We start from the raw sequence: 17,120 nt of genomic DNA on the forward strand, positions 1-17,120 counted from the left end.
TATTGGAGGATGTATTAAAAAATTAAGTTGTGAAGTAGTTTTTATATATATTTTTAATTGAGTTTCATAAAATTATGTTTAATATACGTTACAAAAGTGCTTTTAAAAAAATTTAAATTTTTTTATTTTTTTATTTACTTCAAATTAATATATTTTTTTAATATTTTCATATCATTTTGATACGATAATATCAAAAATAATTTTTAAAAAATAAAAAATATATTTTAATGCATTTCCAAGTAAAAAACACTTTAAAAAACAACTACAATCACACTTCCAAACATAACATCAGATATTTTATTTATGTTTTTTGCTACACATAAATCTCAATCATAATTTTTACCAAATACGTATCTAAATCTAACTAACTATATTTTTTTAAACTTACTTTTTTAAACCATAATCACAAAAATTATCTCAAAAACAAACACACTTACAAGTAACAGTGGGGATGGAGTGGCGAAACTCAACCAAGTATAGTTATAAAATCCGATCAAGATAATAAAAAGATTAACCCAATCATCTGTTGATTCAGAATTTAGCCCAATTCAAGTTTTATTTTGAATTTAATTTTTTTTAACATCATCATTTAAAAAAAAAAAAAGGATTAACCCGCTAAATAACAGGGTATGAGCATTTATCGGCCTGGATGATAAAAATTAGGGGCAAAATACAAGTCGATTTTATTCAGTACTGGTAGAAAATTTTAGATGCAAAGATTATCTGTATGTTCACGGGTTCATAAAAAATAAAAAACCGGATTGTGTTTTTGTCAGATAAGTATGAGGCCGAATGTGTGTGCATGAGATAGCAGGCCTGCTAGTGTCACTTTGTTTTCTTGTGATGAACGCCCACGTTGTCTCTTTTATTAGGGTGCTCGGTTATCTCCGTGCGTGTGGACTAGTTATATGAGTGTTTTTGGTAAGTTAGCATATTTTAAAAAACCTAATTTGTAAAATAATATAAGTTGAAAAATAATTAAGAATCTAGCATGCGTAATAGATTTGCAAATGAAATATGCGGCATTTAAATCACAAATAATATAAAATAATACATGTGACTCACGTTTTGCAGATGCTATCTGCGACCCCTCTAGTAAAAGCGTTCAGGAATAATTTATTTTGCCATCAACTCCCTGTTAAAAAAAAAATTTGCACAATTAACATATAATATATTTAATCACAAATAACAAATGTACACTGAAAATTAAGATAGCATTAACATTTTATTAAAAATTAAATTAGTTATACATCTATTCACAATTTTCATACACCTATAATAATATGTAATTATATCTAATAATCTTCTTAGCTCGTCCAACTCGAGGTTGGGTCTATAATATCTATGTAGGTTTGAGGAGGATCAATATCATCTCAGCTCATGGATGGACCTGGATCGCTCGTGGATGGGTCAACATCCCTAACACTCTCACGATAAACAATCTCATCTTTCGCTAATGCTGCTTCAAGATACTTAACCTTCCCAGCTTATTGAAGTTCGTTACGACATAAATTGAGCGTGTGTTGGTCGCAATACATTTCATCTCATTAACATCTTCATGGATAGTCGTTGTTACTTTCTAAGCTTCTCATACACACATTAAAAATCAATCATTAGTCATCATCTATGATAAAATTATTATGGTATTTAATAAATGTAAAACAATATTTCATACCAGTTGATTATGTCTTGGATATCGGGGGGCATGGTGCATCGCGTTTGTGGATGTATCGGGAAACGCGACCAGGTCAGTGTAATGAAATGGCACATAATGAACAAATACCATGTCATGCAGGTATCTATATCAATCGTGGATTGTCGCTTATCAAAAATACGATCTCTCCTAACATCTCATACATCAAGGTAAGATGTATAAATTATCAATCAACTCCCCTCGCATTTACCTTGGCAACTAATATTATGCAGCTCCTCCCCGGTATATGATAATATAATCCAAATTGTTGCATTATCAAATATGAACAATACATCTCAACAATATCGAAGTAGTGCAAAGGAACATGTGCTAACCAAATATCACATCTCTCGAAGCATATAGGCGAAACTGAAAGTATTAAGTTCTTTGTATATGACATTCATATAACCTATCAGAACATATAAAATAATTATCTCAAACAATTAATTGAAACTAGAAAATTAACTTTAAAATGACAAAAACAAAAAAATACATTTGTAATATATACTTGATGTGGTTGTTATGCATCCAACTTATCTCGATAAAACTCGTGTACATAAGTAAGATTTACTATGAAATGTCTAGCCCCATATCATCTAACAAGATAAGCCACAAAGTTGATTGATCGCTCCACTAACGGTCAAGATTTATAAGACGCAGTCATAAAATCAAATTAAACAAAATATTTGATAATTAAACAAAATAACATAATTATATCTAATTAACAACAACATAATTCTCAATTCAAAACCCTAACATTCAATAAAATTAAATTAACACCAATTAAATATAAATTATATCAAATTAATTGAGAAAAAATGTTTAATATATTTCTAAAAGTGAAATATAGGTGATTAGGATGACTGGTGGTAGCTATTTTGGCTTGAAAATTCAACACCTCCGCTACTAGAAAGAGAAAGTGTCGCGGGTAAAGCCAGATAAAGAGAGATAAATGTGTGTTTTAAAAAGATATGAGTATTTTAGGGACGCTAAGGATGTTTTTGGTGGTGGATAGAAAGGGATCTAGAATTGGAGAGAGGGGCAACGAGAGAAAAAAAATATATGGTTTTTAATTTAAAATAAGTTATAGATGTAATTTGTGATTCAAAATATCATCTGCGACTCGTTAAAATATATTAGTTTTTTAATTATTTTTTCAAACGTGTGAGTTCATTATTTTTCTTTACTGTTTTATATATATATATATATATATATATATATATATATATATATATATATATATATATCACTGCAATTTGGTCATCGTCTTGACTTCTGTCGATACTTCCAATCAAAACCAAACTCTTATCCTCTGTCATGTACCGTCAATGGTGCATTCTGGCATAAGAAATTATGATGGTATAAAAGTCTTGTTGATGGAAGCATTGACAGCTACAAGAGCTGGGATCCGTAGCTCCATTGGAGTCAGCATTGGGACTGCTATAAAATTTGTATTATTTATCATTTTCAAGTCTTGTCAGCTTTCAGGATAAGTCGAGGAAGCCTGGGCCCTGTCTTTCTCATTCGAGGATCTAAACGTTAGGAAGTTACCTTCGGTAGCCCTTCATCGACAGAGAGCTCCTGTAATCCCTAGTAAAATTATCCAAGAATCTGGCAAATTGATTCTTTTAGAGCAATCCTTTGCCTTACCGAATATCAGAACATAAATTAATTTTAAGATCCTCCAGTATTCCTACGATGTTCATCTAGCATTAACAAAAGTACCATTGTATTCAAACGTAAAGTTAGGATTTTGACTATTTTATGTCATATATAAAAAAATCTAGCCAAAAAATGAAAGGGAAAGCTTGTGTTTGATCTTATTACATGGAATGAGTATTTCTTCTGATTTATCGTTAACCCTTCTCGCAGTTCAGTGATATTTTTGTATGATTAGTTAAGTATGAACAAACCTGATCAAAGGAAAGTTCGCAGCGACACAAGACCCCATATCTTGGAAGAAGAGAGAAGATAGAACTGCATCTGGGTTTGATTTTTTTTTTTTTGCATTTATGTTATTTTTATGGTACCTTGCATGTTTATTAGTCTTGTTAGATGTTTAGTGGGCCCGAGTATTATTTGTGATGTAGGTAAGCTGGTCTGGATACTACGAGTTATAAAAAATAAGAAAAGAAAAAAAAAAGAGAGGACATAACTTTGCTTCGAAATATTAATGCCTATTTTTCTATACACTAATTTATATCTCAATAATTCAATGGTTGAATTTCACAAGAAAAAGAAGGTGCATGCGTCGTACAATTTGGTTAAACAACATAATTGTCATTTGATTGTTTTAAAACAGAAAAATAATATATATTTTTTAAGAATTCAAGTAAAAAAAATAAAAATTATAATTTTATATTTAAATATAATATTTTTCATTTAGAAGACTGAGAAAATTAGAGGTTCTCCCTATTTTTTTTTAAATGAGAAAATATGAGCAGTAAATATTTTTATATACAAACAATTTTTAGTGATGTAAGATATTAAAATTATTCTTTTCTATTTTTATATTTAGTAGTATCATAAACTTGATTTTTACTATAAATCTAGTATTTTTTATTTTTTAATCAACAATATAACTTTTTCATGATATCTTTAATTTAACTGAAATAAAATCAATACTTTACATAAATGTAGACTATCATAAATTATTGTTTTGATTTTCTTATAAAAAATAGTTGTAATTTTTATGTATTTCTTATTATTTGATAAAAAAATATTTTTTTTCAACAAATGAACACGCTTTTAAGTAAGTTTTATATTGCTGAACACAGTTTTATTGGAATTTTTAATAACTTATTGTTATTTTGTAATTTTTTTTAAAAAATACTCATACTTATGTAACATTGCAAGTCGTGACTGATTGGCTTGTGCATCACATCACATAAACTTATAACAACCAGCAAAGAATACATGATTCATTGCATCAACCAATTACTTGTATGATTTTTGTCCCCACAAATCCCATCCATCTAGAAATATGCATCGAACTTCCAAAGCTATGCAACTTCACTCGAGACATTTATAATCAGCTCATAGTATTTTGTCAAAAAGGCAGTGAACCTGCAGCGTCCTCCTCAAAGGAACTGTGGAAAGCAGAAGCTCCCAAAACTTGCAAGAAATGAAGAGGCAGGAAAGGATTCGGATTTGAAAAGTCACAAAGCTCTAAAGCATCTTTTTGGGACTGATTTTTCTTGAAGGAAAGTGCGGTGGCAAAGAGAAAGCATCACTTCAAAAAGAGGCTTCCTCGTCAGTGCCTAGCAACTCCCACTATCCATTTGGAATTTACTATACGTACAGCTAGCTAATTGCCATTTCTTCCACCTTTATGATCATGTTGACCCACTAATGTGTCCACTTCCATTTATACAAACTATACGATAAATTTAATTTCTTGTAGACGAATCTCGAGATAAGATAATACACTAGGGGCAGAAACGAGGTCGTTCCCTTTTTCCTCATGTGTTCAGTGCTAAATTTTTTCCATGTTTTTTTGTAGTAATAAAATTGGAAATTAAACAATCATAACATGAGCCAGGGAGGAAAAACTGGAAATTAAAAGGACAGGATTTCAGGATCTATACCAAGGATTGCCTTTTCAGAGCCACTTATGGACTGATTATTACATAATTAAATTGATTTCAATATTTATGTAGTTAGCATAGTGGCACGTGTACCATTTGTAATTCATAGCTGCAAAACTTGATTTAAAAAATAACTCGGAATTAAATCACCTTATTAACATAATCGAATTAACTTAAACTAATTATTTTTATTAAAATAATATGATTTTGTTAAATTGTTTTTTACTTGAAAAATAATTAAATTAATGTTTTTTCAAATATTTTTTAATTATTTGACGGATTGATATAAAAAATAAAAAAAATATTTTGTTATATTTTTTTATTAAAAATATATTTTTAAAAATCATCATATTCACGTTACCAAGCACATACGATTGCTTCTTGCTGACTTATATAAGAAAAGAAAATTGAAGCCATTCACTTTTTTTTTTATACTATTTATTTTTTAAAAATCATCATACTCGTGCTTGATAAATTAATCTAAATTATAATTAAAAATATAAAAAATGTTATTTTAATTAAAGAAACTAATTCGAAATTAAACTTAGTATTGGTCAGGCTCTATACTGATAAGTTATAGAATTTACTTAACGGTTTGTGTTTTGTAGGCATGCCATTGGTTCCATGTTATGTAGCTTGTCCATTTCTGAATGTTGTGTAGTTGGATAACAGCTCGACAAGACAGGAGATTTAAATAAATAAACTACGAGATCCGAAAACACAAAACACCATAAGCACGTCCTGCCTCCGAACCAAACCTCAACAATATTTTATAAACACGACACCCAGAATTAACATGACAAAACAGCCCATCTTAACATTGTTATGAGGGCACGTTAGAAAAAGGGAAAACAATTGCAAAGATTCTTTGCTCCTGTCACGTCCCAAAAAAATACAAGAATAACGTTGCTTTTACTTAAGAAAACAATTCTAAAAAAAAATCAACTTGAGAGCTAGATTTTAATCAATTTTTACCACCAATTAACTCAGAAATCAAGACAAATCACTCTTATTTTTTTTAACTCGAATCAATTCAAGTCTTGGATTACTTTGATTTTAAGTTAATTTTCCATACAAGTTTTATAATTATAATTAATAATTTACTTCATAATATTATTTTTTTTATGATTATTTTTATTGATTTTTACCACAAGTTAACTCAGGGTTTCAATCGAATCAAGATGAATCACTTTTATTTTCTTCAACTTGAATCGATTCAAATCTTAACTCGTTTATATCATAAGTTAACTTGCTAGGTCGGTACGAGTTTTATAATCATGATTAATAAGATACTTTATAAAATTTTTTTTATTTATTTATTTGTCTTGTTATTGACAATAATGAATATTCTATGATCATTTTGTATTGAAACTGAAATCATTTTTTTTAATTACCCTAAATATATATTTTAAAAAAACTAGTTGATCGTATTTAAGTGAATATAAACAATTTAAAAAACACTCCTTTGCTGACCATGGGCACGTTCGTTGTCCATCACCCCTGGATCTGGTCATACACGTGATGGGAACCACAAAGTAGGTTTGGTATTAACTAATCACTGATTATAGCCATAAGACGATTCTAATTAAAATATTTTACCCCGTAATGGGCGATCTTAATCATTGAACCAACCCGTTACTGATTCGAGCACATTATTATTATTATTATTGTGATTATTATTTTTATCATATGGTTATAGTATATTATCCCGAGTCGTGCCTTCCTGTCTTTTCTTTCTCGGCAATTGTTAATAGGTGGTAGTGGACATTAGTGCTTCCATCTAGGGGGGATTGCGAATAACATGGTCCCAGCCAACATCATGCACTTCCATTCATGGTTTGATGCAAGTGGTAAATCAAATTATATCTGATTTAGTTAAATCATAAGAGCTGATCTAGTAAGTAAAGCACCAGCTCAAGATACAAGAAAGTATCGAGATCAAATCTTTTTTCTTTTTTAATAGCTTACAATAAACTATTGAGATCAGTTTTTTTAATAGTTTATTTGGCCCTTTTTAGGACTGCGTAGCTCTTGATTTCGAGTGTTTTTTAAGTGTGTGCTTTACATTTAAAAAATATTAAATTAATATTTTTTAATATTTTTTATGTGTTGATATTAAAAATAAAAATATATATTTTAATGTATTTTAAAAAAAAATTATTTTATACCAAAATATCAAACATATATTTATCTTTCTTTTTAGATCATTAACATGGGAATTTCTTTCCAATAAAACAAACAAAGACGATAAACATCAATAAAAAAATCTAAAGAATAAAATTAAAGCTTTTAGTTCATGATTTTAAAATGAAATTCATTAGCAATCACTATTAATTTAAATCAATGATTTGTATTTTATTGTTGAAGTTCTTTTTAACATTTTTATTAGATATTCGGTATAATTCTGAATTAAAATAAATTCTTGCCGATTTTAAAAATGCTCCGACATTATATATCAATACCATCGACATCTAAAAAGAATTTATTTCAAATAACGTTCTTTTAAAATTGTCGAGAGAAATTATTCATTCAGAGATGCACATAAATGTCAAAAGCGGAGACCAAGCAAGCGGATGATGAGAATCTAACATTGACACGTCGTTTAATGCTGTAGTAAGTGAACTGTACAAAGCACTGTCAAAGGACAGCAAGAGGAGCCCACAGCAACACACTAAACATTGTTTGGCTGGTCGTGATTTTGTTAAAAATTATTTTTTTATATTTTTTTAATATATATTTTTTTAATATATCTCTAGATTAAAAAAAAACACTATGATATATGCATCTGCTGTGCCTGTACCATCAGTCGAAGTTCCTCTCGAGACAGTGAATTAATCACTGTAGTCCTCTATGACTCGATAGCTTTGAAAGATAAAAAAGAAGAAGATTAATCTATTAAATAAATGACCCACCTCACTTATTTGTTAAGATCTATTTTGTTTTATTTTATTTTATTTAGAATTATGTTTATTCTAAAATTATTAATTATGTTCTGTTTTATTCAGAATGATCAAAATATTTTATATCAATTCAAAAAACAAAACAAAACAAAATAATTTTTATCTCATTTTAAATTTCGGTCAGTTCCAAATTTTCCGGATAAATTTCGGTCAGAATATTCCGGTTTCATTTCACATATTCCGTTTCGGGCTTGAAAAGCTATTGAATCAAACTCAAACTAAACTTATTTTAACCAAAACAAATCGTAAAAATACCGTATAGATATTAATACTCCATTTTCAACTACAAAACAATATTTAATCAATCTAAAAATAAAAAATCAAACAATACAATAATAATAATAAATTTATGGACCCTAATCTATTTTTTAGCATGGTCAAATGGTAAATTCATCTTCATTAAACTCTCATCTCCTAACAAACCTTCATTGACACCAATATTCCTTCCATTTATTTTGGTTGAATAAAACATGAGTTGCATATTTTTTTTTATAAAATGTTAAGAGATCAAAAAATCATTCTCCATTAATATCACAATAAAAATATATCTTGCAATACGCTTATAATATAAAAAGAACTGGATTACTTTTTATTATCCTTAAGAAAAGAATGATCCTCTTGTGATAATGAATGAGTAAACTAAAGGAATTTAAAGGGGTGACAAATAAAACTTATAGTTTAATTAAGGGTTTAAAAATATTAATTGGGTGGTGTTGGTGTATTAACTTAAATATGACATTCAGATTCCAACTCCCTCTACTTTCGTTCAAAAATTAATTGTCATAGCGTTTTGACATGAATGACTTGTATGGCTTCCTTTATCTTTTAAAAATAAAACATTCAGGTTTGATTTATATTTTTGTTATATTAAAATATTTTATTTTCATAATATTTTAGTATTTCTCCTGAAGTTCCTCTCGAGGCAGTGAATTAATCACTGTAGTCCTCTATGCCTCGATAGCTTTAAAAGATAAAAAAGAAGAAGATTAATCTATTAAATACATGACCCACTTCACTTATTTGTCAAGGTCTATTTTGTTTCTTTTTTCTTTTTTATTTAGAGTCCTGTTTATCCACGTTGTAATACCTATTATGTCAATTTTTCATTTTCTATAATTGAGGGTGTAACGGGTCACTGGTAAAGATTTGGATTCCTACATAATAGTCTTTTTTTAGTAAGATTTAAAACTGTTTGATTATTAAATTAGTAATTTTATAGTAAATGAGTATTAAAAATTTATGAATGATTCTTAATTCATGCATGATAAATGTTGATAATATAATGTGAGACATTAAAGACTATCCTCGTTTGCATAAGTTATTCAAAGAATAATTATAATCCTTGTTACTTAAACTTTCTTCATCTCGGTCATAAGTCTTTTTCTTCTTTCCATTCAAGTGGAGGGATTTAATATTAATATCAATGCTGATGTAAATATCTCATTACATGGCATTAATATAAATAAAAATATCACGTGTTTATAAAAAACAATCCTATATTATTTTATATACAATATTAATATTGATAGAATCAACCAATATAATAAATATTAACATCAGTCGATGCATCTATGATTTTTAGAGGACATCTTGCGCAGTTAAATTGTAGAAATATGATGATTTTGAATTCTCATATTGGGTGCTTGTATCCAAAAAAATTATAGGCATGATGATTTTTAAGCCGGTATCTTATCAAATATATAGAAGTTTGGGTATGGCTCGTAGCCAAGCTTCAAGAAACTAGATTTGATATTTTACCAAACCTGCAAGTTCTTGAGCATAGTACGTAGCCGAGCTTAAAAAAATTAGATTTAGTGCCTTTTCAAATCCTCTTCTCATAAATTTTAGTATTTTTGTAACTAGTCTTTTTTCTCTTGACGCTTTTAACTGTAATCTTTGTAAGAAATTAAATTTTAGTCCTTTTAGCCATGAGTTTTATAAGAGATTAAATTTTAGAATGAAATACATTGATGCATCACTATTTATCTATACTGTAATACATTATTTGATTTGAAAAAAAACATAAATTTTATGTTTTATCTACATTGTAATACAGTGTTTGGCTTGATAAAAAACATAAATTTTATGTTTTTTCTAGTTAAATATATTTTGAACGTGTAAACAAGTGTTACTTTAATTTTAAATTTAGAAAAAAGAAAACTGATAATAGAACCGCCAGTCTACCATATGAAGACAAGGAAAGAAACTATTTCGACGTCGTTTTAACTTCCAGCTCATAATTCTATCTTCAAGTGACGTTTTATCTAAAAATTGCTGGTTTTAATGAATTTTTTTTAACTATGTTATTTTCTAAAAAATATTTAGCTTGTGTTATTTTTTTTATTAAAAAAATGCTAATAAAAAAATCAAAATATCTTTTCATACCTACCATGCTTCCTTATATCCTTAAAAAAAAAAAAACAAAAGTAATTATTTACACTATGCTATTTTTCAAAAAAAAAAAAAACTGATCCAATACTATTTTTCCAACCTTTGTTTTTAAAATGCTACTTTAAAAAAAACCAAAATATCCAAGATATCATCATCTCAGGCTTCCTCATATCTTTTAAAAAACAAAAAACAAAAAATGGACAGCTAATTAAACCAGAAAAAATACGAGGGGCATGCTAGTAAATTAATTACCCTACTTGGAATCACAACCTCTCAAAGTAAATCTTTTCCCCGTCTTCCTTTGAATTATCTCAAACACGAGCAACGCACGTGCACTCTCCCGTCCACAAGACATAAAAAACCATCTCCTCTCCTCCCTTAAACCTGATAAAAATATATAAAAAAGGAGACCTTAAACTTGATAAAAAAAGAAGAGAAACGTAACCCTCCAGACACTCCGTCCCACACTCACTCATGGACTCTCTCGCTCTCTTCTTCACTGGGGCTCTACTAGCCGGTGGCATCTACTGGTTCGTTTGCGTTCTCGGCCCAGCCGAGCAGAAAGGCAAACGGGCAGTAGATCTATCCGGTGGCTCCATCTCGGCCGAGAATGTCCAAGATAACTACGATCAATACTGGTCTTTTTTCCGCCGTCCCAAAGAAATCGAAACAACTGAAAAGGTCCCTGATTTTGTTGACACATTTTACAATTTAGTCACTGATATTTACGAGTGGGGATGGGGTCAGTCCTTCCACTTCTCTCCATCCATTCCCGGAAAGTCCCACAGTGAAGCCACGCGCCTACACGAAGAGATGGCCGTGGATCTGATCAATGTCAAGCCTGGAGATCGAATCCTGGATGTCGGATGTGGTGTTGGTGGTCCGATGCGTGCTATTGCTGCACATTCACGCGCTAAGGTTGTCGGCATCACCATCAACGATTATCAAGTGAATCGTGCGCGCACGCACAACAAGAAAGCCGGGTTAGATTCACTTTGTGAAGTTGTTCAAGGAAATTTCCTAGAGATGCCGTTTCCTGAGAACAGCTTCGACGGAGCTTACTCGATCGAAGCGACATGTCACGCGCCGAAACTCGAAGAGGTTTATGCAGAGATCTTTAGGGTCTTGAAGCCTGGATCTCTTTACGTGTCCTATGAATGGGTCACAACTGATAAGTACAAGGATTCTGACCCTGAACACGTGGAGGTTATTCAAGGTATTGAAAGAGGTGATGCTTTGCCTGGGCTAAGAAACTATACTGATATTGCAGAGACAGCAAGGAAGGTAGGATTTGAAGTTGTGAAAGAGAAAGACTTGGCTAAACCACCAGCACAGCCATGGTGGACTAGGCTTAAGATGGGAAGGATTGCTTACTGGAGAAACCACATTGTTGTAACAGTACTTTCCGCTGTAGGGATTGCACCAAAAGGGACTGTTGATGTTCATGAGATGCTGTTTAAGACAGCTGATTACCTTACCAAGGGTGGTGATTCTGGGATTTTCACTCCTATGCATATGATTCTCTGCAGAAAACCTGAGAAGAAGACAGAAGCGGCTTCAAATTCTTAGTCTCTAATTTGATTGGTAATAAATCAAAACAAGCCCTGTTTTTTATTTTTATTTTTATTATTATTATTATTATGTTTGAGTAACTCATGTTCCACCTCCTTTGTGACTTTTTAGTTTTTTTCCTCTTCTCTTCCTTTTAGCTTTTTCTTAGTTCAAATCCTCATCTTTGTATTTTTCTTTTTTATTTTCCTGGCTGTAACTTGGTTTTTTTTACTGTTATTATGGTGATAGTGAAGAATCCAAAGGTCAAGATGATTGTTATCTAAATTTCCAGTTTTTTTCTCACTTCACTCGATTTTCGCCTTCTTGAAGTTTTTTCTGTTTCTAGTGTTCTGAGTGATTCGAAAAAAATTAAAGAGAATTTGGGCTGACGAAGGAGATCTAATGGCAAGATTTACCGAGGAGTTGAGTGCATGTGAGAACAAGAGAGCACTCGAGGCGCACATGGAGAGAAAAAGGCACTTTTGCGATAAAAAAAAAATAAAACCTCAGGTGGCCAGCAGGCCAGCTCTGGATCTTGACTTTTGCTGTGTCGTTAGTTTGCTTTACAAGCCTGGATTCCTCCAATTTAGTTCAGCTTTTGTGTCTTTTGTCATGTTATGACAAGCCTCTAGACATGTTACAGCAAGAATTAGCATGTAGGGGTCACATGCTTCAAGGGCTAATTTTGCTGGACAAGCCGATTTGGGGTTTAATGAACTCATATAAGAGTCAGTTTAAGCTATAGTCTGGGGAAATTAATTTTTCCTCTGTACGAGTATTATATGTTTAATTATCGGGCATTTGAATTATATGGCCAGCACTTTTCAAATCCCATGGAAATGAAATTCGGATCAAGTATTCGGGGGCCAGGAGAGCAAGACATTTTGCCAGGGATATGTTCATTCGACTGGATCGTGGGCTTTATAGTTCGGTAAGCAAGCTTAGGGATTAGTTGAACTGTCGGTAAATTAAAGGAATTAAATGAAGGATGATCCATGGGGTCACGGTTCTGAACTATCTATGATGTTTTGCAATAAATTTGCATATCCTGACAGGATGAAGTTAATGAGAATGATGCTGTTATGGTGACCTACAGACTTAGTTCTTACTTCTTGCTGACACACTGGTCTTGGATCATGTCCTGGACTGGAAATGTTTCCTGAATCTTGCAAAATTTACCAGAGTATTGAGAGGATCATCTCCTAGACTGGAAATGTTTCCTGAATCTTGCAAAATTTACCAGAGTATTGAGACTTAAAATGTGGATCATGGGTTGTAAAACTCGATCGATTTGTATAGTCTTGTCCTCTAGAGGTCAATCATTAATTACCAATTGACTATAATGGACATACTTGTGATATAACATGAGGGAGCACATTTATTAAATATCTCCCTGGCGGGTAAAATTTGGACATTCATCCAGTAAAATTTGATTGGCCCCAAGGTGATACATGATGATCAAGGTTCTAGATCGGGTCATGCTCGAAACTGGTTTTGACAACCATGAGAGAGCCTTTGATTGGTTTTTGATAATTCTTTCAAGAATATTATGTTTGGTTGGTTTTTCGGTTTTCAGTTTCGAGTTTTTGAAAGTGTGATAGTGATGGTTTTTTACTCAGAAGTACATTAAAATAATATTTTATTATTATTATTATTTTTAAATATTTTTAATATCAACACATCAAAATGATTTTAAAAAATAAAAAAAATTAATTTAAAGTAAAAAAATTAAAAAAAATTAATTTTTTAAATATTTTTAAAATACAAAAATAAATATGTACGAGAAAATTGCATGTTTGGGTCCATAAAACTGAGGGGAGATTGTTGATTCCTGCCTCCAACAAAATTCCGAAAGTTTCCAGCTCATGTCCAGCTACGAAATTGACAACGCGAGGACAGATCATTGCACAGATTATTTCACCTAATAGATCCTTAGGCCATAGATTGCCGTTGCCACCTGACAAGAGGAACGAGTTTCATGCTGGGCTCTTTTCGTACTTATAGTTGTTCTGTGCAAGGAAAGTAGCCATGGAAGCACCGATCAAATGAAGAAACGTAAACTGTTTTCCTCTCAAGTCTCAACTTCCTGAACAGAAGAGTGATTGTGATCTCCTAATTCAAATTTAGGAAAGAAGTAATCCGATAAATGTTAGACTTGTACGGGTTGTTCATAAACACAGCGATCCTTCAATTTTCTTTTGAAAAATTAGAATCAGAAAAAGAAAAAAATTAGAATTTTCTATTCAAATACAATAGCACAATGTTTTTCTTTTATATACAAACACCTTTTAACAATGCAAAACAATAATTTTTTTTTATATATATTTTTCATATTTAATTAGTTTCATAAATTTATCTTCGAATATAACTATTATAAATTATTATTTTGATTTTTTATAGAAAACAGTTGTGATATTGATGCATTTTCAATTTTTATTTATTGAAAAAATTCCTATTTTGTTCTCAACAAATAAACACATTTCTAATCTTTTAATTAAAAATCTGAAAATGAAAAACAAATTATAGAAGAGACGCGTGCATTTTACGCCTATATGTAATGTTAAGAGGGTGTTTAGTTTGGAGATATGGATAATTTTTTTTAATAAAATTTATATAAAAAACTTGTATTTTTTTGTTTTTATAAAATATTTTAAAAAAATTATAACTTTAAAAAAAATCACCACGTCTCAAAACCAATCACACAAGAAAGCTTAAGCCATCGACGCCTTGCTTTACAACGTGGTTGTCCATGTTCCCGGTCCAGGCCGACAGAAAAGAAAACCGGGCCAGTATCTGTAAAGAGCTTAAGCCCAATGGATCCTATATGTGCTGATCCATTTAAGCCTTTTTATTAAAGCTAAAGGCCGAAGAGAAAAACATTACGGTCCTAACAATCTAGCCCCGCACAACTGTAAGGATAACAAGAATCACAAAAAAATTCGTGGATAACAATTATGGTCACTCAGATTTTCATGATAATTCCTCCATCTCTTCTCCCTATCGATCTGTGCTTACTGCTTAGCTCCTCTGAGGTTCTCAATTGCCTCGATCTTTTCTCGACAAGCTTATTTCCACGGCTACCATTACAGAATTGTTTTTTATCAAACCACCATCTCTTTTTTCTCTGCAAGCGAACCTCCAGAGGAATAATGCAATTAGTCAGGTTCTGGACCTGTTCCCTAAAAAATTACTAGTCCAATCCCTAAAGCGAGTCCTCCTTGTTGGCACAGTTCATTTTTAGTACCTTTGTCTCTAAGGATGTAAAACCCCTAGCAACAAAACTTGTTACAAGCAGTACACAGTTTACTGCAAAGGCTACAGCTGCTCCAGGGACCCGAAAACCTATTAACGATGAAAAGGTACAGAAGGTTCATAGCGTATAGGAGTTCGATGAAGCACTTAGAACTGCAAAAAACAAGCTCGTTGTTGTAGAATATGCAGCGAGCCACAGTTACCATTGCATTAAAATCTACCCTTGTATGGTAGAACTAAGCAGAACATGCAACGATGTAGATTTCCTTCTTGTGACGGGAGATGAATCAGAGAAGGGTAGAGAGATTTGTAAGAGAGAGAAAATAGAAAAAGTTCCACACTTTAGCTTCTACAAGAGCATGGAGAAGATTCATGAAGAAAAAGGGATCACCCAAGATAAGCTTACGGGACATGTTTTATACTATGGTGATAACCACTCTGCTGTTCTGCGGCTTCATTGCAGAGAAAACGCGCGTGGAGAAGTTGATCGAAGCTGGTCACAAGCTGATTGTTCTTGATTTGGGGTTGAAGTATTGTGGGCCATGCGTGAAGGTTTATCAACGGTGATTAAGTTGTCTAGGCAAATGTCTGATACTGTGGTGTTTGCACGCATGAATGGTGATGAGATTGATAGTTGCATGCAGTTCTTGAAGGACATGGATGTGGTTGAGGTGCATACTTTGTTGTTCATCAGAGATGGCAAGATTTGTGGAAGGTATGTGGGTTCTGGCAAAGGAAAACTTATTGGAGAAATCCTTAGATACCAAGGAGTTCGTGTTACCTACGAGAGTACAATCCAAATACTTTGACAGAATTTTTTATCATTTGTACGAAATTAATCGTTGTCAGGACTCAAATTGGGTAGAAAGATTCAGACGGGAAAATACATGTAGACAAATTAAGTAGAATCAGAGCTCGTAGAAAAGATATTAAAACAGTGCATATATTTTTTAAAAAGAAAAAAAATCTAAGATTTTGGTCATCAACTCACAAAAATTTACTAAACATAGTTAAATTAATAATATATTTAGAAAATAAAATCAAAACAATAAAAAAAATAAAAAAACAACAATCATTCAATGCAAAAGATCATGAATACTTGTCAATATTATAAAAATATATCTTTATAATATTTCTAAAACGTCTCAATAATCTTGTTTGTTAATAAAGTAAAAATTAAATTAGAATGAGATGATTTTATAAAAAGAAAAATAAAAAAATATGAATATGAATATCAATTCTTAGCAAATAAAATGACATATGACAAAATTCAAAAGAAAACAATTGAAAAAACAAAAAATAAATTGACTCAATTCTGTCCGAGTTATGACATAGGTGAATTCTAAAAATTAAATATGCTGAAAGAACTGGAGTCTGGACATGAAATTTTTTTATTACCCAGCTTTAGCAAAAATCAAAATAAATCTATAACATATCCATGAGATCGTGATAACTCTGTGGAAAACAAATTGAATAAAATCATGAAACTTAATTGTCAAACCCACCTAATATTAAAGGATTAAATTGAAAAAATTAAAAAACAATGAAAGAAAAGCTCAGATCAAACTTGGTGAAGATACTGAATCTATGATCTGAGACATAATATCGAGTAACTTTATAGAAAGAAAAGGTTAAAAAAATAATATAAATTTACAATGAACCTAATTATGATGGATGAAATTAAAA

At 31.0% G+C, this 17,120-nt stretch overlaps 1 protein-coding gene and 1 pseudogene across 1 annotated transcript; both read left to right on the forward strand.

Moving 5' to 3' along the window:
* Positions 1 to 11,005: 11,005 nt before the first annotated feature.
* On the forward strand, positions 11,006 to 12,485 carry LOC7490620 (24-methylenesterol C-methyltransferase 2). The gene has a single exon (XM_002300644.4). It carries the CDS (start codon positions 11,106 to 11,108, stop codon positions 12,198 to 12,200), a length of 1,095 nt encoding a protein of 364 aa, XP_002300680.1. The 5' UTR covers positions 11,006 to 11,105; the 3' UTR covers positions 12,201 to 12,485.
* Positions 12,486 to 12,584: 99 nt separating this feature from the next.
* On the forward strand, positions 12,585 to 16,258 carry LOC18096082 (thioredoxin-like protein CDSP32, chloroplastic; annotated as a pseudogene).
* The last annotated feature ends 862 nt before the right edge of the window (positions 16,259 to 17,120 follow it).

The sequence above is a fragment of the Populus trichocarpa genome, chromosome 2, assembly GCF_000002775.5.
Source record: "Populus trichocarpa isolate Nisqually-1 chromosome 2, P.trichocarpa_v4.1, whole genome shotgun sequence".
In the NCBI taxonomy this organism is placed as follows: Eukaryota; Viridiplantae; Streptophyta; class Magnoliopsida; order Malpighiales; family Salicaceae; genus Populus; species Populus trichocarpa.

Bases quoted from the DNA above. Each gene is read 5' to 3' on its own strand.
- LOC7490620 (XM_002300644.4), top strand. From the start codon at position 11,106: ATGGACTCTCTCGCTCTCTTCTTCACTGGGGCTCTACTAGCCGGTGGC.